The sequence below is a fragment of the Leptosomus discolor genome, chromosome Z, assembly GCF_034619465.1.
Source record: "Leptosomus discolor isolate bLepDis1 chromosome Z, bLepDis1.hap2, whole genome shotgun sequence".
NCBI classification, from domain to species: Eukaryota; Metazoa; Chordata; class Aves; order Leptosomiformes; family Leptosomidae; genus Leptosomus; species Leptosomus discolor.
The window spans coordinates 36,108,351-36,134,105 of NC_141419.1; the positions used below are offsets into that span (position 1 = coordinate 36,108,351).

The following is a 25,755-nucleotide window of genomic DNA, read 5'->3' on the forward strand; positions in this document are numbered from 1 at the left end:
CCTAGTATTAGAAGTACATATCTAGGGAGAGAGTATATATATATATATATATATATGTAACATATATATGTACAAAATATATATTATATATTGGTATACATGTAAGTATATACGTGTATATGTAATACATATACACTGTTTATTCCAATCTTCTAAGATATTTATATATGTATTAGATATAAGAATTAATATTTTACATATATAAAGATATAATGTATATATGTATGTATATACCATATATATATATACACACACACATATTTTTATACATATATATGTGCGTGTGTGTGTATTTTTTAATGCATATACATATATGTATATATATAAAATGTTTGTTCCAATTTTCGGAGGTTTAGAGGTTTTTTAGTAAACATTAGGGAACAAAAAAATCAATTTCTTTCTCATACTCTTGAAATTAATTATAGTAAACACAGAGAGCTGATTTTCACATCTAAGGACTACTGCATTATTAGAACCCAAGTTTGGACTCTATCTTGTGAAAGCACAGAAAGACAATTGCAGGAGTGTATAAGGTAGAGAATACAGCTTGAATTTTTTTACATTTTTCTTCTGCAGTGGGAGGCATGCATTATTTTATGATACTCAGCATCCTCAAAAATGGATCGAGTCACAGCAATATGGGACTGAGAGAACACTGACATTATTTAGTAGGAACTGAAAGCCCTCACATTAGTAGGACTCTACAACCTCCCAATGTATTCTGTTGGAGCACTTCACCACCTGACTTCATCTTTGCTGAAAATGAAGCACCAGTATTGAAAGCGATTCCTCCTTGACCCTTATGCTGCGGACAAAGGAAACAACAGGTCACCAGCATCTTTCAGATAAAAATCTTTCAGATACCGGACGGGCACTGCCATGTTCCCAACTTGGCCTGAGTCAGCACGGATATCTGATGCAACCTGGAAGTCATATCTGGACTCTACAGGAATGACTGCTTTACCTCCATGGGGTAAGGTGCATTGAAGTCAACTTCTGCAAGCGCCCAGTCCGCACTCAGTGCACTGTCTGTTTTCCAGATCTCTTCATAAAAGCCACTCATGTCTCTCAAGTAAACAGTAAAAACAATGCTACTCTCTTGCTTAAGTTGATAATAAAAAGACAAGCAGCCAGACATTGGGGCCGTGGTCTTTGGTGAGATTAGCTGCGCCACTTCCTGAAAATGTTTGACATAAACAGAGTCCACATACATGTAGTGACCTAAAAGTATAAAAGAAACTTGGTATAAGGACAGTGTTTAAGTATACCACTTATGAGAAGTATCAGGAGATGGGCAGGGACTAGACAACTGTCTCTATGATCTGGACAACAATGGTTGATTCCTAGGAAATTTTAGTAATTCTAAGAGATTTTTTTTTTCTCCCATCCTTCTATGCATAGCCCAAAGTTGTTTGGCCAAGATACAACTGGCAACACAGTGAATCCCAGCTCTTTCTTAAGTCTTTATTCAAGACCTTTATATTAAAGAAAGTAAATACTCTGAATTTTGGAAGTTATTAATGAATGGAAAAACGTGTTACAACTCAGTAAATTCCCTGCCTCCCAGTAGCTCAGTATAGTATTTAGTCTTTTTCCAAGTGCAACTTTTACTGAGGCAACCCAAATACGTGAACAAGAATATAAGCCATATGTTTCCTCACATGTTTTACTCAGCAGTTCATTTAATATATCAAATGAATTTGCAAATAACTTTCATTCTGCACATTTCACTGCTTGTATAATTCTGCTTGGTCTGTGTAGGATTCGGTTTCTAAAGTTTTGTCTTTACTGAATAGGCTGGTTTTTTGTAGAATCCTTAAAGATGACATTTTGGAGATGCTAATAAACAGAAAAATGCATTACAGATGAGTACACTCCCTCCCTCACAACAGCTAATATGACCTGCAGCAATTTTAAAGGGTACAGCTCCTCAGACTTTGATTTTGGGAGAGCTATCTCGATTTAAACAGGACACGTCCATGTGCACACATGCGCGTGCGTCTGTAGATTTCCTTCTTCTACACTCCCAGAAACACAGCATCACACAGTATCAGTTGATGAACGGAAAAATAATTCTTCAGAAGTAGAAATCTTAGAGGAGAATGGAGTGTCAAACTGACAGGGTACTTCTGCATGGACACTGCAAACCATGCTGTTTGTTAGGTTTGTATCTACACCACTACATTAATTAGCTGATAGTGTTCTCAAACCTGGAGATGTCACTTCACACCACTCCAGTGGAAGGAGACGAAAGGGCTTGCTTGTCTGTGGGTGTCCTCCAGCCTGGCCACTGCCAGGGGACTGGTGACACTTCAGCAGTACTTGCCTGAGGAGTTCTGGGCTTCATTTTCACTCCACAGTTTTACCACATTTCATGGCTTAATTATTATCTCCCTGGCTGATGTACCTTCGTAGTGCAATTCTTGCAAAAAGAAGGCTCTTCTGTGACTTTTGGCTTCTTGGGGTCTTCTTATCCAATGGTCAGCAGCAAGGGTTTGGTGTGAAAAAGAAACACTGTGGCTACAAGAAAACAGATCCCTCCCAGTTGGTGGCATTTCCTATCACATACAGTATTTTATTTAATAGGTAGAGCCACTGTCTGCTGTTGAAGTTGTGTGAGTTAAACTCCCATCAAAATTTTACCAGGTGCCATGGGGTGATGCAGGGCTGGACTGACACTCTGTACTCAACTCACACAATTGTGAAATAAATAAAAAGGCACAGCGGCATGAGTTAAGGAAAGAGGATCAACCTCACCTTTCATGATGCAATTCCTTGCATTGTCACAAGCATCAGGTTGTCTGAGATGCACAGTGTGCTGCAGCAGCCAGGTCTCCTGACCATCACCTGCCGTGGTACTTCATGCAACACTACATCAAAGGCTAAGAGAGCCCCCAACCCTTCTCTATGACTCTGTAAAACATTTTCCTCTTAACAAGGTGGCCGAGACAAATATTTTATACAGGGCAAGTGCTGAAAATCCTTTAAGTCTTCACAGCATTCTGCCTCTGACAGACTGTATTAACAGCACCACATTTGACTAAAAGAACCAAAAATCCTAAACTATGCAATTTAACCCAAGGTTCTCCAAACATGTGTCAGTCCCTTAGCTCTCCTATTCAACTTTCCCAACAGCCAACAGAAGGAAAACCCCTGCCAGATATACAAAGCAGTGGTACAAGATTTTAAAAATTATTGTGGCCCATACTTTTAGAATCCACAGAAAGATGAATTTCCCCCCTCTCCATCCAAAATTTTATCCTTATTTTGAGTAATTTTGAAGCCTAGCAAAGGGCATAACAACCTTATTATAACACTTACAGGAAACTTTGTGTGAACTTCTGCAAATTCCCTCCATCTTCTTCTAATCCCTTTTTTTCCCGTAAGTCACTCTTACCCTACCCAAAGCCAGGAGAAAAGAAAGAACTTACACAATAATTTGCAGTATAAGTCACACATGGATCATCGACTCAAATTTTCCACTATACTTCTGCTTGACATTCGTTCCTTACCGAGTTCACTGTTAAGTGTGTGGTCTTTGGGCAGGATAGACTGAGAATTGCGAATGTTTCCTCCACCAACAAACCAGTTGACATTGGGGTTCCAGCGGTTCACGAAGCCACAAAGATGATTTTCTTCAAAGTCACATTCTGCAATTGCAGACATCACTACCTCAGTGCACACATTTTCATTACAGAAACTGGAAGAGAGGCTATTGCTAAGCACTGGCCTCATTTTATATATGGCAGTGCAGTTAACAGCTATATTTATAAAACTGGACACAGCACTTAACAGATTATAATAAATGGAAGCAAACTTAGCCACAATTTTTGATAAAATTCTCATTTCCATCCCGTTCGGTCCAATCTATCTTTTCATTATTTTGCAATATAGGACTGCTGTAATTTAGAACCAAAAAAAAAAGTATTTTAAAATATACCACTTCATAGTATTAAATAGTCAGAGCAGATGTAACGGGTCTGCGTGGCAAGGTTTTGGTAGCAGGGGGGGTTACAGGGGTGGCTTCTGTACAAAGCTGCTAGAAGTTTCCTGTATGTCAGATACAGCCAATGCCAGCCAGCTTTAAGACGGACCCGCTGCTGGCCAAGGCCGAGCCAATCAGCGTCAGCGTTTTTCGCCTCTGTGATAACGTATTTAAGAGAGTGAAAAAGTTGTTGGGCAGCAGTAATTGCAGCGAGTGAGAGGAGTGAGAATATGTGAGAGAAACATCCTGCAGACACCAAGGTCAGTGAAGAAGGAGGGGGAGGAGATGCTCCAGGCACCGGAGCAGCGATTCCCCTGCGGCCTGTGGTGAAGACCATGGTGAGGCAGGCTGTCCCCCTGCAGCCCGTGGGCGGTGGAGCAGATGACTGCCTACAGCCCGTGGAGGGCCCCCACGCCGGAGTATGTAGATGCCTGAAGGAAGCTGTGACCCCGTGGGAAGCCTGCACTGGAGCAGGCTCCTGGCAGGACCTGTGGTCCATGGAGAGAGAGAAGCCCACGCTGGAGCAGGTTTGCTGCTAGAGACCCCCTGAGGGGGGCTCACGCTGGAGGAGTCGGTTCCTGAAGGACTGCACGCCATGAAGGAGACCCACGCTGGAGCAGTTCATGAAGGACTGAACCCGTGGGAAGACTCATGCTGGAGAAGTCATGGAGGACTTTCTCCCGTGAGGGGGACCCCACGTTGGAGCAGGGGAAATGTGTGAGGAGTCCTTGCCCTGAGGAGGAAGGAGCAGCAGGAACAACAGAGCGATGAACTGACCACAACCTCCATTCCCTGTTCCCTCCCTGTGCTGCTGCGGGGGAGGAGGGAGAGAAATCGGGATCAAAGTTATGCCCGGGAAAGAAGGGAGGGGTGGGGGGAAGGTGTTTTAAGATTTGGTTTTATTTCTCATTGCTCCTCTCTGAGTTAATTTGTAATAAATTACATTTTCCAGAATTTGAGTCTGTTTTTCCTGTGACAGTAAATGTTGAGTGATCTCCCTGTCCTTATCTCAACCCCACAAGCCTGTTGTTATATTTTTTTTCCTCTCCCCTGTCCAGTTGAGGAGGGGGAGTGATAGAGTGGCTTTGGTGGGCACCTGGCATCTGGCCAGGGTCAATCCACCACAGCAGAACTTCCACTTATAAATTAGGGATGGCTAAAAGCAAAGTAGGACTCATATTTCATAGCAGTAATGAGACTGCTTTGTTTCCTTCACAGAGCCAAAGAATTATGACAATTTGGTTGGATTCCACCAAAGCTCCCCAAAAATGCAAAGGTCTTCCAGCCTCCTAGCCACTGAAATTTTTGAACTGCATTAGCGATTTTTGGCATATGTCATGAGGAAATAGCAGTAAGTGTAAATATCAACAGAGTTTTGACTCTGCATCCTGCAAGATGCCACTGTAAGGAAGCATGAGCAGGCAGACAGAAATAATGTCACAGCTGTTATGGCTAATATTTGCAGCAGTCTAGGTTTACAAAAATATAACACTCGTTCCCGCTTGAACAATAAATAGCTCTAGAATTAATTATTTTATGTGAAATGTCTATATCACAGAATCACAGAATAGTAGGAGTTGGAAGGGACCTCAAAAGATCATCTAGTCCAACCCCCTTGCCAGACCAGGACTACCTAGACCAGATCACATAGCAATGCATCCAGGCGGGTTTTGGATGTCTCCAGAGAAGAAGACTCACAACCTCTCTGGGCAGCCTGTTCCAGTGCTCTGTCACCCTCACAGGAAAAAAGTTTTTCCTTATGTTAATGTGGAACCTCCTCTGCTCCAGCTTGCACCTGCTGCCCCTTGTCCTGGCCATCACTGAGAAGAGCCCGGCTCCATCCTCCTGACACTCACCCTTTATGTATTTATAAACATTAATGAGATCACACCTCAGTCTCCACTTCTCCAAGCTAAAGAGACACACCTCCCTCAGCCTTTCATCAGAAGGAGATGTTCCACCCCCTTCATCATCTTTGGGGCTCTGTGCTGGGCTCTTTCAAGCGGTTCCCTGTCCTTCTTGAACTGAGGGGCCCAGAACTGGACACAATATTCCAGATGCAGTATCACAGAGATGGGTGAATGAAACTGTGTATTAGTGTGTGCAACCTTAGCTTAAAAAATACTGAATATAGCAGCCTACTTTTCAAGAAGGAAAAGGCCATTGTCTTTTTTGTAAAGCTAGGTTTTAAAACTGCCAACAAGGCATTTTTTCCTATGCAGAGAATATGGGAGCTGAGCAGACAGTACTTACCAATACAATATCCAGGAGTTATTTTAATTTCAAAAACTGCTATACTGGCAGATTTATCTTGTCCCATTTCACCTTCCAGTACAATCTGCACAATATAAACCAAACTGTAAATTTTAGGGTTTCAGTATTTCCGTTATCACCCTGGACACTTAAAACAGGATAAACAGGAGAACAAATTCTCATCACCCTTACAGTCAGAGGTGTTTTGCTGAAAGAGCTTGGCAGAACGCATTAAAGACAGAGTCAATGCACTTCCTCAAGGACAGAAGGCACACCGAAGGCACAATGAGACAAGGCCAAAAAAATCCCACACTTCATAGAAGAGTATGGGACTCCATATTCCTCAGCTGTGGCTATACAGGACATTACTGTAAGAGAATGCGATGTGACGGGTGTTGGGTAGAAATACTCTCCTCTCAGCTTCTGGCTCCTCCCAGAAGGACACAGAAGACAAGAACGAGTGAGCGCAGCTGCAGACCCAAGACCTGGGAGGTCACATACCTGCTCCAGCACGCCAGCAGCTCTGCAGGGCTGCTGCAAGGTGAGGCATCTTCACCACTGGCTCAGCTGGCCGTACTTTCCCGCGCCACGCGTTCGCTGGGAAGAGCACCAGCTGCCTGACTCAAGCCAACTCTGCTCATTGATTTTTGGGGCAGAGGGGTCGACTGACTCACATGCTGCCAGCGCTAGAGGTGAAAGCCAAGACTACGGCCCAGAGCAAACACGTTCAAAAAGCAGTCCATACACCCCAACACATGCACCAGAAAGCCTGTGGTGTCTTCCAAAATCGGGCTTACCTTGTATCTCTTTGTGCTGTTAGTTAAATCTAAGCTAGCTATGAGCCAGCTATCTGAAGGCTCCTTGGCTGACCACAGCAGACGATCAAAGCTCTCTCCTTCTTGCCTCAGGTACAGGTTGAGCCTGGCAGGATCATGTGAAGTCTCTGGAGTTGCTGCTATCTGATAAATCAGTCTGAGACAGCTCCACTCCTCAGAGTACAGCTCAGGGCTGGACAGCACTGCTTTCTCACCCTCATAAGATGTATCCACAGAAATGTAATGTCCTGGGAACAGACACGCATCAGAATAATAAATGTCAGAGTCTTTGCTTTTGCATACCTGGACAAAAGTACTTATTTATAAAGGAATGGTTGTTTTGGGGCTAAGTCAGGAGATTGAGATGACTGCTCATTCATTAAGCAAGTCATTAACCTTTTGATATCGCACTGTACCCACACAAATGTCACTTCATGTGTCTCGTAGCGTTTTTAATCACAATTTTAAAATTATTGGAAATGTTCAGAGAAAGATGTTGTATCAGCGTAAAGCAGATTATTAAGTAAGTATTGTCCTCCAGAACTGATAGCTATAGACAGAAGATTTGATTGACAAGCTAACTTACATAGGCAGGAATATTGCAGCAATTTTTAGTTGTTTTACAGATCCAAACTTTTTAACATCATTTTTAGAATTAAGATTTTAAAACAATACATAAAAAACACATTGCCACCAAAAAGGACAGCATTTCTGGTTTGAAAGAAGAAAACTAGAGAGACACTCTTAAGTAGTAAAATTAACATGTACAAATCTGCTGATTCAAAAAAGTGCTGAATGTAAAGCTATGTTTAAACATATCACCAGTCTCACTGGGGTTAGTTCAAAATTACTCTCTGGATGGGTATTTTAGGAGCAGGGCCTAAAACATAACCTTCTCTGTAAAAACAAAATAAAGGATCCAATGACAAAATAAAAATGCACGAGGAGGCCAAAAAATGCCAGAGAAACAACATGTAGAAAAAGGAGGCAACAGTAAATAAATCACAGAGAAACCCTCAAGTTGCGCTACATTGGTCATTAGGAAAAATTTCTTTACTGAAAGAGTAAAGAAACATTGGCACAGGCTGCCCAGGGAAGTCACTGTCCCTAGAGGTGTTCGAAAAATGTGTAGATGTAGCACTTCTGGACATGGTTTCATGGGCATGGTGGTATTAGGTCAACGGACTTGATCATCAATTGGACTTGATGATCTTAGAGGTCTATTACAACCTGATGATTCTATGACTTTACTAACACATCAAAACCAAGACCAGGAGGGTAGAATGGGATACAGGAGTCACAGAAACCTGGCATGCAATGCCAGAAAGAAGTAAAACAGAGAGAGAAAGAAAATTTAAAAAACCCCAGCAAAACAAGCTAGGACATCCATGTCTGAAACATGATCCCATAGACTAACTGGAAAATGATCCTTCTAACCTAGTGGCAATGTATATCAGACAAATCCCTTCCTGATACTAATTCTCAGCAGCCAGGCTGCAAACAAGAGTCTTAAGAACTGTCAGGTACTGTGTCGAGTCAGTTCTTCACCCAGCAGCACATCACACCTATCCTCTTTAGACTCCCCAGAGCATGTGTGTCTTCTTCTTTAATCTAATTTCACTTGACCATAGAGCTTGTCTCAGTTTCCACACATATGTAAGCACTTCCTTAACTTGGACACATTAGTAGTCAGACTGATGTTAAATATATTCCTTGCCTTTGAGGCACACCCTCCCCTCCCAAATTCTGCCTGAACCCTCCAACTCTACCAAGCCACCCTGGGGTTGCTTCCTAGGAGCTCCCCTATTGCCTCTTCAAAAGTACTCTCTCTGATGTGAAAAAAATCATCTGCGTGGACAGCCAATGGCACCCCCCAAGGGAAAGAGCAGCTACAGATCTGGTCTATGAGGTTCTCAAAGTCATCTATATACCTTCCAGAAGATGCCAGGAGTGGGCAGCAGTTCTGACAACACCCGATTCCTTGGGCAGTGCATGTTACAGCATCTCCCTGCATCTATCTGCTTCCTCTATCACCTGCAGACACTGTGCACAGCAACCCATTTGTACTGCACATTTTTGTTTAACAGAGGTAAGATACACAATTGCTACTTACTTTAGGGGGTAGATGCAGCCCTAAGCAGTATAAGGGACTGTATAAATACAGAAAAGCGGTGTTTTCTTTCCCTTTTAGGGAATGGAATTTTTTTTTTTTGCCTCCTATCATAATTTTTCTTTATATCTACTGCATGTGGTTTTAGCCTCTTGGAGGAATATACAAAATCACTGGTTAAGTACAAGTAACTTATTACTGCAGCAGCATATGAAAGAAAAATAAACACAGGAATAAATATTTTAAAATATACTCCTGATGTACCTGCCAAATACTTAAATCTGCCACTATGTAAAATGTGAGTATATAAAACAGCCACTTGCATACAGATACCCAGTTAATTCACAAGAGTTAGCACGCACAGCATTTATTTGCTGGCAGGTGCTAGTCCAGGGTATGCCTGTTTTTTCACATGCACAGAGGATAGAGGGAAGTCACCAAGGCTCTATCAGAAGTCGAATGCTTCTCACACATTTGTTTCTAATTGATATAAGTGGCAATACCCCGTTCAGACGAAGAACCTGTGTCTTTAGGTTAGTCTGAATTTGGATAATTTTTCTTACAAAGAAACCTAAAATTCAGAATCCATACCTGGCAATTTCAGTTTAGATTTCAGTGTTATTTTTGTCTACACTTCATATGAAACCCCACAGGAAACAGAGCCTTCTTATAATATTTTTTTTTTTCCAGAAATAAATTAGTGTTGACATAGGAAAACACATTCACATGAAGACCTCAAATTACCAGCTATGAGGCTTAAATGGCTGGCTGTCTTTAAGACTTAATTATAAGTAAACTAAGGTTCTTCTACAAAAATAGTCACTTAAAAGAGAAAGAAAACGTCTTAGAGTATCCACTCAGGATGGTTATGTTACTGTAAACTCGACTGTGTGTTCTCTCTTTGCTTTACACTTGCTCTCACTTGGTGTGATTCCCCACTGACATGAGAGCAAAGATCACGAACTCTCTTTTCAATTGTGGGTTGGTTTTGATTTTTTTTTTGGTTGCTTTTATAAAAAAGATTAATTTGACCTATTCATTAAGTCTCCAGAAATGTAGTGCTCTTACCCCCAACATGCTAATCACTTTAGTATCTTCTGGAAGTTTAAATGTGTGATTGTCTCCACTGAAATCAATGAGAGCACTGATAAAGAGCTTTATGTGTAAGTTTAAATGCTTTGCTAATCAGGATCACGGAGCCTGGCACTTTCCAGTATCAAGCACAGAAAATGCTAATGTTAGACTTCTTCCAAATGAATACTGGCATTGACTAAATGGCCTTTCTACTAAACTGTATTTCAGTAATAGCAACAACATGTACCATTGCTGCAGAAAGGAAGGTCTCACAAAACGGACCTCAAGGACTGACACAGAGCAATTGTGAGAGCAAATCAATGCAAAGAGAGGGTTCCTTGGAGTAAAGAAGCAGGCAACTTTCCACACTTGTTTGTGGGAGTAACAGAATGATATTTAGCAGTCTATGGAGAATTTGATGAATGCACAGTGGTGTAGCCTGAAATCTCTCATTAAAAATGCAACATGCAGCTTCATTTTGCAGCATACCACATGATTTTTTTTCCTCAAAATACTCCTCCTCCAAATGTCCACAGCACTTAGGAGTTATTAAGAGAGAGCTACTTTTCAAAATCACAGGAAAGCAAAAGAGAGGATGACAAAATGCTAGGAAAAGCCTGATGACACAGAAATGCAAGCATACATGTTCTGGCAATTACTTGCTCAGGGGACAGATGCAGCCCTAAGCAGTATGAGGAGCTGTGCAAATACAGGAAAGCTGCACTTTCTTACCATTTTTAGGGAATGGCATGGGGTTTTGCCATTAGGGTGAAGAAGATTCTTCACAGATGGCTAAAGGCAGGGACCACTAACTACCTTTTATTGCAAACAGCTAGCAGTTACCTGGTGAAGGCAAACACCTACAGCCAGGAGAAGAGATGGGAAAAAGTGGGCTCCCAGATATATTTCCCTCACCACTCACTCACTACTCAGGCTGGCAAGTCACGCACTTTTTACCCACATTCCTATAATGACTTTTTACCTACTGCATAACTTCACTGTCTTCTTGACAGTTGAATCAAACTGTACAGGACCAAGCACACGGTCATTTTACATTCCTCTATGTCCAAGCAAAGCATTGAGCCCAGGGGGATTAGGACCCAGTGTTTCAAACCTATGCCTCCTCAACGCAACCATGCATCAGGGCAGTAAGACTCACAAAAGGAGACCTTTAAAATCCTGTATGCGTGTCTCTCATCTTGCTGCTCTAATAAGCAGTTCTGTACAGAGTCTCTCTCAATTACAGTTGGTGATACATTAAGTCCATGAGTCATTCAACCAAATTTTCCAAATCTATATTTAACTTTTTCTTTTTACGTTTACTTACCAAATACACATCAATACACCAGTCAGCAGTGATTATATCAATGGCTTAGGTGAAAGGGGGTTAAGACCAGCAGTACTACTTTTTCCCAAAAACAGTGCAGAAACTACACTGATGGCTTTCTCTGTAAATAGCACAAACATGACAAAATGCCAGACATTGGCTAATAAACTAAAGCAAATTCCATTGACAAAATGAAAAAAACCAACTGGGACAACTAAAATTACTGGTTAGCTTTTCAATGATGTATTTCCTCAGTAAAAGTTTGGAAGAGTAACCACAGACATATTAGACCCTTTGGGGGTTTATATCTGACACAGCTGTTGGCTTAGTTCAGCCACAGAGCAACTTTACAAGAAAAACTGCATAGAAGCAGTGAGCTCCAAGAGAATCAGTACTAAGAATATGAAGCAGAAAAAGTTTGGGAATTGACATTTGATTAGGCACTCATTTATACAGAAAAGTTGTAAGAAATGTCTTAAAGTTACCAGTCTTGTTTGGATTTTCTCTGTACTTCCCATAAACAGGAGAGAATATTACCAAGGTTTCTTAAGACAAAAATGTATCACTGATACCTTCTCTCAGTGTTTGGACTTTGGGCCATGGCTTCAGTGTGGTTTTTTAAAAATATTCTACTGCCAAAATAAATAAATAAATAAATAAAGGCAGCAAAGCACTTCAATATTTGCAACCTATTAAGCCTCCTTACATCTCCGGGAAAAGTTAATTAAAAATATTAACAATACAGCCAGAAAGATATGATTTTCCAAATGAAGTTTGCACATGGAAGCTACCCCTGGGTGTAGACGAGGTTTATATGAAGGTTCAGAGTTTAAGTTAAGAACACAGAAATTCTACCAGCTACTTCATATGAGATTTTGGGTGAACCTAGGAGAGGGCTTGAGGCACTGGATAGGAAAGCTTCAGACTCAACACTACATTTTTCACTGAGTTTCATTTCAGTAGAAAGCGAACTTTTCAACTAAATTGGACATTTTTTGCTGACAATTTGTCTTGAAAAACAGAACTGTGTGGATCAATGTTAAATTGATCCTATCTATGAAAAGTTGATGTTTTCTGAAGAAAATCTTTCCTTTAATCATGAACAATCACCATGCATTTTGGTAAGGTGTTTTGGAGGGAAGAGTTGGAGGGTGCGGTGGATTCCTTTCAAATTTTTTTCGGCAGTGCCTTGGGAAAGCAAAGAATTGCATGAGCAAGTGACTTCAACTGGAGGAAGGTTTTGTCCTACAATTCCATGAAGAAACTAAAAGTAAAGTAAATCCCCAAACCAATCAAACACACAAAAACCTGCACAAAAGCTTCAGCTGTTCCCACAATACTGTGCTGGGGTTAAAGAATCAGTTTAAATTGCAACTATAATGGTGATTTTTAATGAGAAGTCAAATGAATGCAGTTTGGAATACTTCAATATCTTTCAACCTACAAGCAGAGAGCTGTTATCGAAGTCTTTGCAGCTATTTGTGGTCCATGCAGCCTTAAAAGCTGGGCAGCATGGGGCCAGGGGGCCAGGGGGCACCAAGGCCTTGCCCCAGGTCCCTGTGCTGGATGCCATGATGCGATGCAGGTCTGGCAGGGTGCGTCTCCTTGCTGCCCATCTGCCTGCCACAGGGCAGGTCCCCTCTGGGCAGTCTTGGCCACAATGGCAGCAAACCTGATGTGCATAAAGAGCCACTAAGACCTTTTGTGTGAGCAAGGTCCCTCAGTAGCAGCAGTGCATCCCAGGCAGCTGGAGAAAGCATCGCCTCTTGCCACCACGGCTGGACCCAAGGAGACCTGTTCACCACCCAGGCCCCCGGGGGGTCTGCCCCACGCCCCCTCTCCCCAGCCTCATCTGGCAGACAGAAAGTGCAGAAACACCAGCCCACTCTTGCGAGAGTCGGTGTTTAACCACTTACCCTTGACCCCTGGGAGACTTGCGACAGCAGTTCTGCCCCGGGATGCACAGATGCGCACAGATGCACACAGAGGCGCACAGGGCTGAGCGGCAAAGCCTGGCCCACGTTAATGAAGGCAGAGGCTCAGTCCCAAAACATTCAGGGTGGCGCCATGATTAAAGCTACTTGACCCGTGAGGCCGTAACTGTTATTTTCATTCCCATCGAGCCACAGATTACTTTATTTCTGGTAAGTCATTAGATTCACACCAGAACTGCACGTTATACGCTGGGACCAATTAGCATTGCCATCATAGGGAAACACTTTTTGGTCTTTAAACCTCCTTGTCTCCTCTGTGGTTTCTCAAATGCAGCTCTGTGAAAATAGCTGAGGGATGCAGAAGTAGGAGATGGTGTGTGTTTGTTGTCTGCAGCGGCTGACATGAACCACTGCTGTCAGGGCTTTTCCTCCCCCTGTGCATCTACAGGGGCACCTCTAGCCTAAAGCAGTCACCTTTCTGCAGCAAAAGCCCGTGGTCCTGCCTGGCCGCTGCCAGCTGCCCGGACCCCCCTCACTGCCCAGGCAGGGAGGGCACCTGAGGACCCCACTAAATCTGACCCTGTGCTACTCGGCTTCTTCAGGGGGAACAATGGGGTTTCCAAGCAACTTTCACAAAGCCGAGTATTATTTACTGAAAACCAAAGCATTTTGTTGGAAAGCACAGCCTCCGGCGATGAACGCCCTGGCAGCTCACCTTACTTTACAAACTGAGTCTCCCTACAGGGACTAAGATTTCTCGTTTAACCCTTTGTTGGCCGTGGCCACCAGACTGGGCCAGAGAGCTCAAGTTTCCCAGCCCTGGGGGACGAATCTTCAAAGGCTCCTTCCCCAGCCGAGGCCTTGGATTCAGTACCAGCCCCACCTCCTGCCCTGTCCTTTGCTCCCCGAGAAAGTTCAGAAATACATCTGTTGGCAAGCCTGCGAAAAACCATAAAAGTAATACAATTAGCCCTGAAACACTCTGTGACTGTGGCATCTGGTTGCAGCTACTACCACAGTGGCAATGCCTTCCAGCCTTGATCCGTCAGCATGCCTGTGAAAGTCTGGCAAAGGGCCGGCTTCTGCTGCCGTTTTCTGTTTCTGATTTAGAGGAGCTGCTCCACTGCACTGGGGACACTTTAACTTATAAGAGCTTTTTGGCAACAGCTGGGTCCTCTCCTTGCTTTCCCTCTTGAAATCCCAAGATCCTTACATCAGGCACCAATCACACCACATCTTCTGTTTGTTCTGAACACAAGCATGTGGGTTTGTTTTCTTTCACAATGATCTCACAGATTTTTAATACACTTTTCAAGTTTTCTTTCTGCTTGTTCCAGCCAAGCCATCAGTCCCAGTGAGCTGCTGTTCAGACCACTTTGTTCTCCTTTTCATGCTGTTCATTAGATAACTTTGACAGCTTTTTATCTGCTGACACAAAGGCTTCCAGGTTCTTTTCTGGTACCTCTGTTTTTTCTTGCAACAGCTCTTTCAAAAAGCCATCTCTGTGATTTCTATCATCTTGCAACCCATACCAAACTGTTGGCCCACATCTCACAGGGGAATCAACATGAGGAAGCTGGTGAGCCAGATCATGAGACAGGGGACTTCTCGTGTTTTAAGAGAGGTTTTTTTTCCGGCCATGCTTCTGCTTGGATCAGACTGACAAGCATAGCCACAGGGCATAAGAGTTTGAGAGAGAGAAGAAAGAGATACTGCAACCCAGCCAACCCTGATTTGGTTGCCACATGTCAGGATTTCCATTAATCTGGAAGATCATGCCTTTGTGCAAAGAATTCCTGGTTAAGAAACTTCCTTGGTATACTCCAAAGGGGTTAAACTAAAAGCCCATGGCACCCACCATATAAGCAAAACTGAAGCAAACCTGCACTCAGCCAGTGAAGCAGGAAGACTGGTCGCAGCAAGCAGCAGCCCTGGGAGGGAGAGGACAAGTGAGCCAGGGTGAGCAGAAACAAAAGTCTGCCCAGTGTGACTTGGCTTAGGTGGATGAGAGAGTGGGGTCACAGCATGCAGGGAGGTCCTGGGCCAGGCTGCAACACTGCCCTTGGTGAAAGAAAAAACCCTCAACTGGCAGCCGCCTGGAGTGCATCTGCAAACTACAGGGATGCACTCAGTGAAAGATTATAAAAGTAAAACTTTGCTACTGCATGGATCTGCTCTGTCTGTGACTGCCAAATCACTTGGCCTACTGCATTACCCTGAAAACCAGCTCATCTGCCTAAACGCTTGTCGTCTCTCTCAGCTACATCAGATCAACTAATAAAGTGTAACCTTTGCCCACAAGCCCTGTCCCTCCAAGGAAAGACATAAATGTGCCTGGCCTAAATTACATTTACTATGATACTCACCCGGGCTGTAAGTCCTACCTAGACCAAAAAAAACAGTTGAAATATTTACTTGGTTTCACTGGCTTCAGAATTTGAACTGCTGTGAGTTTGGTTTCCTGGTTTCTGTAAGTTTGGCAGTTTTATAATTATTTTTTTTTTAATACCAGGATCATTAGGATGACTGACAGGCTTATAGTGGGCTGATCAGTGATCTCATGTCACAAAATACAAACAGAACTGCTAATAGATGAGGTACATATTTATATCCATGTCCTGAAATAGGTGACTACAGAAAGTGCTTACAGGTGGGCTAATCAGATCCTGACGGGTGCTAGCAGTAACCTGGTGCAAGGTCATTTGAGGGAACAGCCTAGCAACACCATCAGTTTCCAAAAGCTGTTGGAGGTTACTGTCTCCTAACTCGTTTATCACCAGCTGCCGCTGTGTCCAGAGATCCCTACGTCCAGAGACGTTTGCCAAAGGATTTTTCATTCAAGTATAATGCATCCAGCTTCCTGCCTCTCCCCTTCAAGCAGAAATTACACTTCAAATGATACATAACCATGCTCCATAGTAGAGTACATCCATTGGAAGCTGAGCACAGGGACTCAGGTCATAACCCTACTACTGCAATGGAGCTCCTTTCAACAAACATGAATGGTGACTTCTAGATGAGTATCCTTAAACATAAACTGTTAAAACTGGCAAAATTAAGTAAGAGGTTAATTTCACAGCCCAGGAAGCATGGAATTCAACCTATTACGACTACTCTGAGCTTTGTTTTTTCTTCTTCAGTTATTACACTCTATCCCTTTTTGGTTGAGTGGGTGATTTTAAAAAATATGAAATGCTATAAATCAAAAGGCAGGAATGAAAGCTTGGTCTGTTTTTTTCCCAGAAACTTGCATGTACTTATTAACTCTGGAATGACTTTCCAGTTTTTACAGAGATTATAGAAAATTGCACATTGATAAATTTACTGCTGGCCTCAAAATTCAGAAGATCTCAAATTATTTTACAGTATGCTGTGGGCCTCTGTGGGGAGAGGCTGACGCCCCACAGCTCCCTCCCCTCTGCCTCAAGAGTTGCAGTCTTTAATACCACTGGAAGGATATTCAGTTGTGTGCGTTCAGCTACAAGCAAGACATTTGGACTACCCATAATTATGTTTATACGGATCACTTGGTATCAAAAGCAGAAGACATCTCCTTGTGCAAACTCCAGTCTAAGGGAACAGGAAGAAATGGATGCCAATGAATGTTATGAATCTTGAGGCATTTAGGAGATTTAGGCATCAGTATTTTGCTTTCCACAAGGTATCTAATTGCTGCCTATAATCAACAAGAGTTTTGAGACATTTTATCTCCCCTGGGATTTGTGTTTTAATTAAAACATCCAGTCAACTTCTTCAGGACTGAGTCCAAGTCAATGAACCACCTCATACATCTGAATCCATCTCAGGCCATCAGATGTCACCCAGAGTATTCACAGGGCTCTGCCATCTGTCTGTCCCCATCCACTCTTCACATGTCTGTCATGTCGTGGTGGCCTCTCTGCTTTCCCTTGCTAGGCAATAGCCAACAAACTAATTTCTTCAGGCAGCCCCTTCACACATTCCCCAGCTGCCCAGGGACACTTGTCACTGCAGATGCTCAGACTTTATTTTTAACACAGGGCCCAAATATTTCCATTTTTTTCTAGATAACTTTGGAAGTAAAAAGCTACTGAAAGTTTTGGCAGATTTTAGCACTTACTGCAATGTCATTCCACTGAATATCCAGTATTGTCCTCAGGAATTTGCTTGTAAGGGCATTTAGCATACCTTGGTTGAGCTGTAATGCACATTTATCAAGACAGAAACAGCACTTGAGATATAAACTGATCATTGGAAAAAACCTATCGATTTGACCCTGGCAGTTCATGACACTGTTTCCTTCAGGATATCCTCACTGCCAAAGTAAGTAAAAGCTTGTCAAAACTTTCCAAAGCGTTAGAGTTTATGGGCCCTCCTGGGATTTTTTTTCCCCTCTAACAGATTATTAAGGCTATTAGGCTTCATTCTACTCACTGTACATCCTAAATATCCTAGGGAGATCACACGGACATTAGATGAAGTTTAGGTAAACCCCTTTAGATTAGTTTACCCTGGCACACTTGGGCTGCCAAATCTCACCAGGCACTTAACACTATCCACAGGGAGAGGTTCCCTTGCAAATGTATGCCCCACTTCCGTTGCTCAGAACGTAATCAAAGGACCCCCAAAAGGCCCCAGCAGATCCAATGCTACATCCTCCCAGCTGGCTGTTAGTACTCAACAGACGTTACAGATGGATGCTTAGGGAAGAACTGAGTGTCAAAAAAAACCACATTAAGATACTGACCGCTGTGCCCTCCCAGTCCCTGCTGCCATTTTTCAGCGTGGAGGACTGCCTGAGCTGGTTGTGGTATCGACTGTATCAACAGACGAGCCCGAATGAGAAGCACGTGCCTTGTACTTACTCTAAATAAAAAGAAACTATGCAGAAAATAAGCTCTACAGAAATAATTTTGCTCTATCTGCCAAGCTTTGTGTGGTCTTTCTAAACACAGTCCTTGGTCCAGTTTTTCTGAGAGAGCCTTTTAGTGTCGTGTTTGCCATAAAGTATAGTTCAGAAGTTATTTGAGACAAGGCAAATGCTGGAACGCCTGAAGGTGTTACCAAAGCTCACACAGTGTCAACGAACACATTCAGCACTGGTCCCAACACATTTTCTGTATGTCTACAGTTTCCCCAGGAACAGTGAATTCTCTGCTGGAAAAGTATTTTCTGCAAACACGCAGCCTTCGGGTGGAAATCGGAGCCAGGAGCTCTCGCCGGGCACATGCGAGCACTCCCATATGCGGCTCTCCGCACTTGACAGCGCCGGCTGGAGTCCTGGCATGCCTGGCTGGTCACTGGCAGTGACTCACCGCTTTGTTCCTGCTGTCAAGAAACAGATTTTCATGTCCCAAACTGTCCTGGCAGCTGATCCCACCGGTTTCACCTGTTACTCTGCAGAGTCAGAAACTTGTGCCGCCTGCAAAGAAAGCTCATTGTTCACTGAAGAAATTTGCAGTTGTACTTGCCTGAGCAATATCAATGGATATCTTTGGGATTACAGAGGCAATTAACTCCTTATTAAATGTTAACAAGCAATTAGACTAGCTCCACCACCTTTATTTTGGGTTCAAGTTTCACACATATGCCACCCGTCTCTTAAAAGTGAAGGTGTAGGATTGTCTTTTCCAACCTCTGCTCCAAGCTATAAACTCAAATAGCATTGCCAGCTGCTCCACAACTCACACATAAGAGACATTTGTCACGAAACGTGTTATCAGAGCAACCTTCTGTCATGGTTCCCTGCCCCTCCTTTTACTGTGGAGCAGGAGAAAGACCCATTTCCACAGCACGAAGAGGGTGAAACTCCCAGAGCTGCTGCTTCTCCTCCACACCTCAAAAGCTGAGAGTAAACTAGGACATAAGAGTAGCTGCTTGCCAAATTTTATCTCGGAAAACAAGGAAAATATTTATGACTGTTGGGAACTTGGAAAAAAAAAAGACTACTTTTCAATGTGTGATACTGAAATAACCCAAAGTACCGAGCCAGTACTCCTGTAACTGCAGTGCTCTGAGGGAGGAAAACACAAGGTCTCACACACCAGTCTTCAAAAGTCTGGTCTTTTATGCTATCAAGAAGCTGATCCAAGCCTATCTAGTATACGACAACTACCTAAGGCCAAAAATCTTCATATTCAGAATTTAGGAAAATGTAATTTCACAAGCTCACTGCAAATCAGAATTTTACTATATAGATTTTATTTTTTCATGTAAAAAATAAAAATGCTAATGAATGGGGGATCAATAAAATACATCATGCAAGTATGTAACTACATTTTCTGTCAATTTTTAAGAAGCAAAAAAGCACACAATGCTTGAGAGAGCACAGGATACAGCATGAAACAAAGACAGCAATCAAGCAGGGATATTCATATACATGGTTCTTTACTTGCTTCTAAAAGTGGTCTATTTGCTTATCTTTTCCACAGGATTTTTTTTTCTATGCTGACTTTTCAAAAATTTGCTTTAAAAAAGAAATCAAAGTCTGCAATGCCTTTTACATTTTGCAAATAAAGGAATTGTTTCTTTGTTATGCTTCCGACTCTTGAGGCAAAGTATAGGAGTATTAATAGTCAGGAAACTGGCCTCAAGAAATGCCCGTGGTTGTCCTTGCAACCCTCTGGGGAGGAAAATGGCTCTACTTCCCAGCTTTCTCAGATCTGTGAACCAAGCTGTTTCAGGAGAATATAGAGTGATACATATGGGGAAGCATACAATAAATTTTAAACCTGCTTTCCTCCTCTAAATCTCTGTGCCACACGAAGTCCAATGAAGACAAAATGAAACCCACAGAGCCTTACTGAAAATAGAGCTAATTGGGTAGCTTAACCTCTGCTCAGCTATTTCATGAAAGAGTAAACCTGTAGTTACTTCTTTGTATCTCCCTTCATAAGTAATTCAGTAGTTTATAAGGGCTTAATTTCAGCATCAGATATAAAAGTGGAAAGAGAACCGTATCAACTGAAAAGTTTGTTTAATCATGGCCTGAGGGATTGCCAATAGACCCATTAGGTCAATAGACCAACTGGATAGAAACTATAAGTACAAGCTAAATCATCTCTTATATTAATCAAAAGCTGTGGCTGCCTGCCAGGTGATGAGGAGTAACTATGGCACAGAGGCCTGCAGACAGGCAGGTCAGTGACAGGCAGATTGCTGGCCGCTACCAAAACCTGCTCCACCTTTGTGTAGATCTCTTGGCAACTAACATTTATTCTTTGGCATGGAGGAAATGTGTCACAAGAAGCAGCTGACCACCTCATTTGGACAGGAAAAGAGTCCTCTGGTGCAGGACCTGAGGCAGACATGCATATTCCCCACTGACTAATTTTCATGGTTCAAACTGATGAATACTCTCCCCATCAGGCACTCACCTACAGAACACAGTGCATGGACTTGCTATTGTTGCTGTCACCTGCAACCTGCATAAATGCAGTGGTCCTGCCAGGCTTGTTACCTTCTTTACTCATTTGCTGAATCCTCAGAACATCCAAAATTTATAACATCAAAATTCCCTTCTGGGCACATTTTTCCTCTGAAATTTATATCCTTTCTTTTCACAGAAAAAGGGTACATAGACATTTGATGGGACAATGAAATACTTTAGTAGGTCTTTCTTATTGAAAAACAACTGTGGGCCACTTTTTAAAGATTCCTACCCTTCTGGGAGTTCCTGGTTATATCAAAACAGATGTGAGATAACCCAAATTTGGCACACCAGTGTTTGGTTAACATTATCATTTATTTCTTCTGCAGAACCAATGATGAAGGAGATTCCCATCGTAGCACCATGGCTTGAATTTCAATTAAAATCACACCTTGCCTTTTTGAATGCCCTTCCACAACAGCTCAGAGTTAGGTGCTAGAATTCAGCCTCACGATGGCATTTAAATAAACATTAATTGAAAAGGAGAAGTATACTTCCTGCTCCAGAAGAGCTGAAACTTTGCCTTTGGTTTGTGAATGGTCATATTGTGTATTAGTGCAAATGTTGCCATAGAATTACAACATATGGAAACCTCGGCAACAGATCACACAGACACATAATCCTAATAATGAAATGTGTAAAAAAACAGAAAGCAATTTCCACTGCAACCAAACTATACGCATCAGACAGACCTGTTGCAGTATATTTCTGTTCCAGTTACGAAAGAAACATTGTACCATTACTGAATTAAAGAAGTTAGGTTCAATAAAATTCAGAGCCTGGTCAAGATGATATTAACATTAATAATTAATATTAATTATGATATTCAAAACTAGAAGCCATTTGTTAACCTCAGAAATTTCTCAGTTATCTAGAACAATCTTTGCTACAGAGAGATATGGATTTGATGGATGGACTACTCAATGGATAAGGAATTGTCTGGATGGCCATATCCAAACAGTTACAGTCAAAGGCTCAATGTCCAAATGGAAGCCAGTAGATGAGTGGTGTCCATCAAGAGTACTGTTTAATATCTTCATCAATAACACAGACAGTGGGATTGAGATTGAGTGCACCCTCAGCAAGTTTGCTGATGCCACCAAGCTCTGTGGTGCAGTTGACATGCTGGAGGGAAGGGAGGCCGTCCAGAGGGACCTGAACAGGCTGGAGGAGTGGTCCTGTGCAAACCTCATAAAGTTCAACAAGGCCAAGTGCAAGGTCCTGCACCTGGGTTGGGGCAAGCCCCAGTATCAGTACAGACTCAGGGATGAATGGTTTGAGAGTAGGTCTGTGGAGGACTTGGGGATACTGGCAGATGAAAAATTGGATGTGAGCCTACTGTGCGCTTAGAGCCCAGAAAGCCAGTCATATCCTGGGCTGTACAAAAACAAGCATGGCCAGCAGGTTGAGAGAGGTGACTCTCACCCTCAACTCCACTCTCAAGACCATGTCTTGAGTACTACATGCAGCTCCGCGGTCCCTAGCACGAGACCTGTTAGAGCAGGTCCAGAGGAGGGCAACAAAAATGAATTGAGTGCTGGAGCATCTCTCCTATGAGGACAGATGGAGTTGGGGTTGTTCAGCCTGGAGAAGAGAAGGCCCCAGGGAGACCATATTGCAGCCTTTCAATATATAAAGAGGGCTTATAAGAAAGATGGAGTGAGACTTTTGACCAGGGTGTCCAGTGACAGGACAAGTGGCAATGGTTGTAAACTGAAAGAGGGTAGATTTAGGTTGGACATAATTATGGGAAGAAACTTTTTACAATGTGGGTGGTGAGATACTGGAACAGGTTGCCCAGAGAAGCTGTGGATGCTCCATCCCTGGAAATGTTCAGGGTCAGACCGGATGGGGCTTTGAGCAACCTGACCTGGTGAAAGATGTCCATGCCCATGGTGGGGGGACGGGCTAGATGATCTTTGAAGGTCCTTCCAACCCAAGCCATTCTATGATTCTATATTAAATGTGAATGCACTTGTGGAATAAGATGGTGGAATAGGGGAATAAAGCAATTAGTATAGAGTACTTCATTACAGTTGTTATTTCAAAATCAATTAATTCAAGTAATGTTAGTTGAAAATGAAAAATATGTCATCACTGAAGATAACAGCAAAGTCAATTATTTGGAGTAATACCTATGTAATCAGTTTTATTATTGTATTATTGTAGCTGTTATTATCAGCTACAGATGATGGGCAGCAGAAGCAGTTGGGATAGAGGGCTCAGTATTTAATAATTTTTATAATTCTCTCAGCTTTCTGGGACAATTTTTAGGTTTCTTGTTTGGCAATTCACCTTCATAAACTGCTGGAAGAGCTAAAGAGGTTGAAAAGCAGAGAGCCACGACTCCAGGTTAAATATAAGAATTCCATGATGCGTATCAATTCCTGTTTGACCTGGACTCCTCTGGCATCCCTCTCTCAACAGATTTACTGCGGTCTAACTATCTAATGCCTTCATGACTTGAGACAATCTCTACCACTCTGGACTCTAATCCATGCCCTTGCAGGGCTGTATTCCTTGCAGCCTTCAGGTAGCTCAGTGGGTACCAGTGACCATAGGTGCACTAATGGAAACCCTGCAGCAGATTTCCTGTGCACATCATGCAACCTCAGCAACATGTCAGCAGAGTCACCAGTAAAATGCACGCGCCCACTGGGCAGGTACAGCCTGCAAACATCTCCCTCCGAAAGATCTTACAGGCTGCTGCCTTCTATCAGGCTAGAGCAACGCATTGTTATGAGGACCCTTTAGACTGCCACCCTTACCTCTCACGGAGTTTCCCACAGTACAATACAGGCCGTACATATGCCATACAAACTAGGATGGTAAAATCACCAAATTAGAAAAGGCCTCAAGATTGAGGTTCAGCTAGTGCAGATGTTCAGTGGGCAACAATTCCATTTTCCAGCAAGTTTCGAAGATTAAGTATTTTTTTCTGTTTTCACAGAATTTGAATATTTTCAAACCATGGCCTTACATTGAAACTTCTACTGCTCTGGGCTTCAGATGGAGCTCTTCCTTTCTCTCTCACTTTCCCTCTCTCTAGCAGCAAGCAGAGATACCTAAGCTGAGAAGTGCCACGTGCAACATTGCAGTAAGTGGCTACGTTATTTCACTTAAGAATACTGGACTAACTTGTAGGTTGACTAAAGGCACAGCAATGAAGTTCCCTTCTAGGTGCATAACTACAGAAAACACAAAATGGTCTATTAAAAAGAAACAACACAAAAGCTAAGCAACTCTGGAGAGGCTAACTAACAGAAAAAGACCTAGCTGACCCAGCACAGGAGAAGATTATTGCAGTCCTCTGCTAGTAAGGGGTGATTGATCATGTAACTATTTTTGGCTTCAAAACTTACGAGCTGTGAAGTCTACTCCAAATTCATGAGTGCTTTTTCACAGAAAAACAAACACTGATTACAGCTCTTTGCTTTTTACCTTCATGCAGCGGTCCAAACTCCACATACCACTCATCTTATTTCCATATATGACAACTTCACTGAGCAAATTTCTCTCTTCTTTTTCAAACAAACTACAGTTACTGCCCTAATAGCTCTCCAGTTTGACACTTAGTTTAAAATAAGCACTGGAAGTAGCTATATTTAGAGAACAATCTGGTATTGGTATAAATCCTCTCATGTTTCCACTTAAGCACACAAGAATATTCTTGGCCAGGAAAGAAATCCCTCTGCAAGAGGCCCTGTAAGAATTAAAATACAAAGCAATGACTATCTAGTAAATATTCAAGTGTTTGAACTCCTCCTGTGTATTACTAAACTTCAACTAATCTTACACAAAGCAACAGCTAAGACTAGCATTGCCTAGCCATATGTATTCATACTTAAAAGGTTACAAGTCACCCTACTGAAAATGCTATAAGCAGCAGCTTAAAACAAAGCATTTGTATAACTACGTGTATGTTTTCAAGCATATCTATGAAGATGATAATAATAACTGGTTTGCTGACACCTAGTACTGTGAAGCTGAATATGCAACTGCAGATGCTAAGCAAACCAGCATACTGACATAGACTTGTAAATGGACTTTATTGCAAAAACTGAGAGATTTTTGTGCCCTGGACGTTATCATGTCTCTAAGGTATATCTCCAAGGGAAAAAAATAAAGCAAATCCAGTTTTCTTAAACATATTTCTTGTTGCTTTGAAGTGTTGGGTACGCTCTAAAAATCCTGGTACCAGGGCGCTTGTATTTGAAGTTTTCATTTGTGTATGCATACATACTCTAGGGCTCAAGGCAGCCTTTACTTCCCTTTATGAGGACTTAGGAATTTAAACAATCACAAATTGTTTTACACTTAGGAAAACATAACCATTGATCTGATTACTGGGAAGGGTCCGTTCACAGCTATGGGAGTATGCTGCTTAAGCTATGGCTCAAAGCCTGAGCAGTATTAAAAGCTTCTAATTTTCTTGCTGACTGTGTTCAGTAAATTTTCTACTGAAGTTTTAAGGATGGCACTAAACTGTACGGCTCTATAATGGATAAATACTCACTGTAGAGGCAAGATATAAAAACAATGGCATTACCCCAGCTCTGCTACAGATTCTCGCTGGTGTTCTGCCGTACTCATACAGGACAAAATTGGCTATCACCTGACAGTTGGGTACTCAGATATGATTCTCCTGGGATGAAAAAGGTCACAGTAAGATTGTGAACCATGGCACGACACATGGAAATGTGTCTCCAAGTCTCTGGTCTTCTGGTTTGAGCCCTTAAGTAGAGCTTGTAAATTTTTGTGACTGCTTGCCATAAGTGTATACATGTTTAAAGGCAGGGAATACACTTCTCTGTGCACTAGGCACGTGGCATGTGGGTGAAGAAGAGAA

General features: G+C 42.4%; 1 protein-coding gene across 1 annotated transcript in view; it reads right to left on the reverse strand.

Annotated features, from left to right (window-relative positions):
* MAMDC2 (MAM domain containing 2) overlaps positions 1-25,755 on the reverse strand; it is a 64,235-nt gene that overhangs the window by 25,251 nt on the left and 13,229 nt on the right. The window contains exons 3-6 of the mRNA XM_086479819.1: positions 7,036-7,301; positions 6,239-6,323; positions 3,513-3,650; positions 965-1,221 (exon numbers count right to left, since the gene is read on the reverse strand). Of these exons, the coding sequence (XP_086335945.1) occupies positions 965-1,221; positions 3,513-3,650; positions 6,239-6,323; positions 7,036-7,301 (746 nt within the window). The remainder of the gene's footprint in view (positions 1-964; positions 1,222-3,512; positions 3,651-6,238; positions 6,324-7,035; positions 7,302-25,755) is intronic.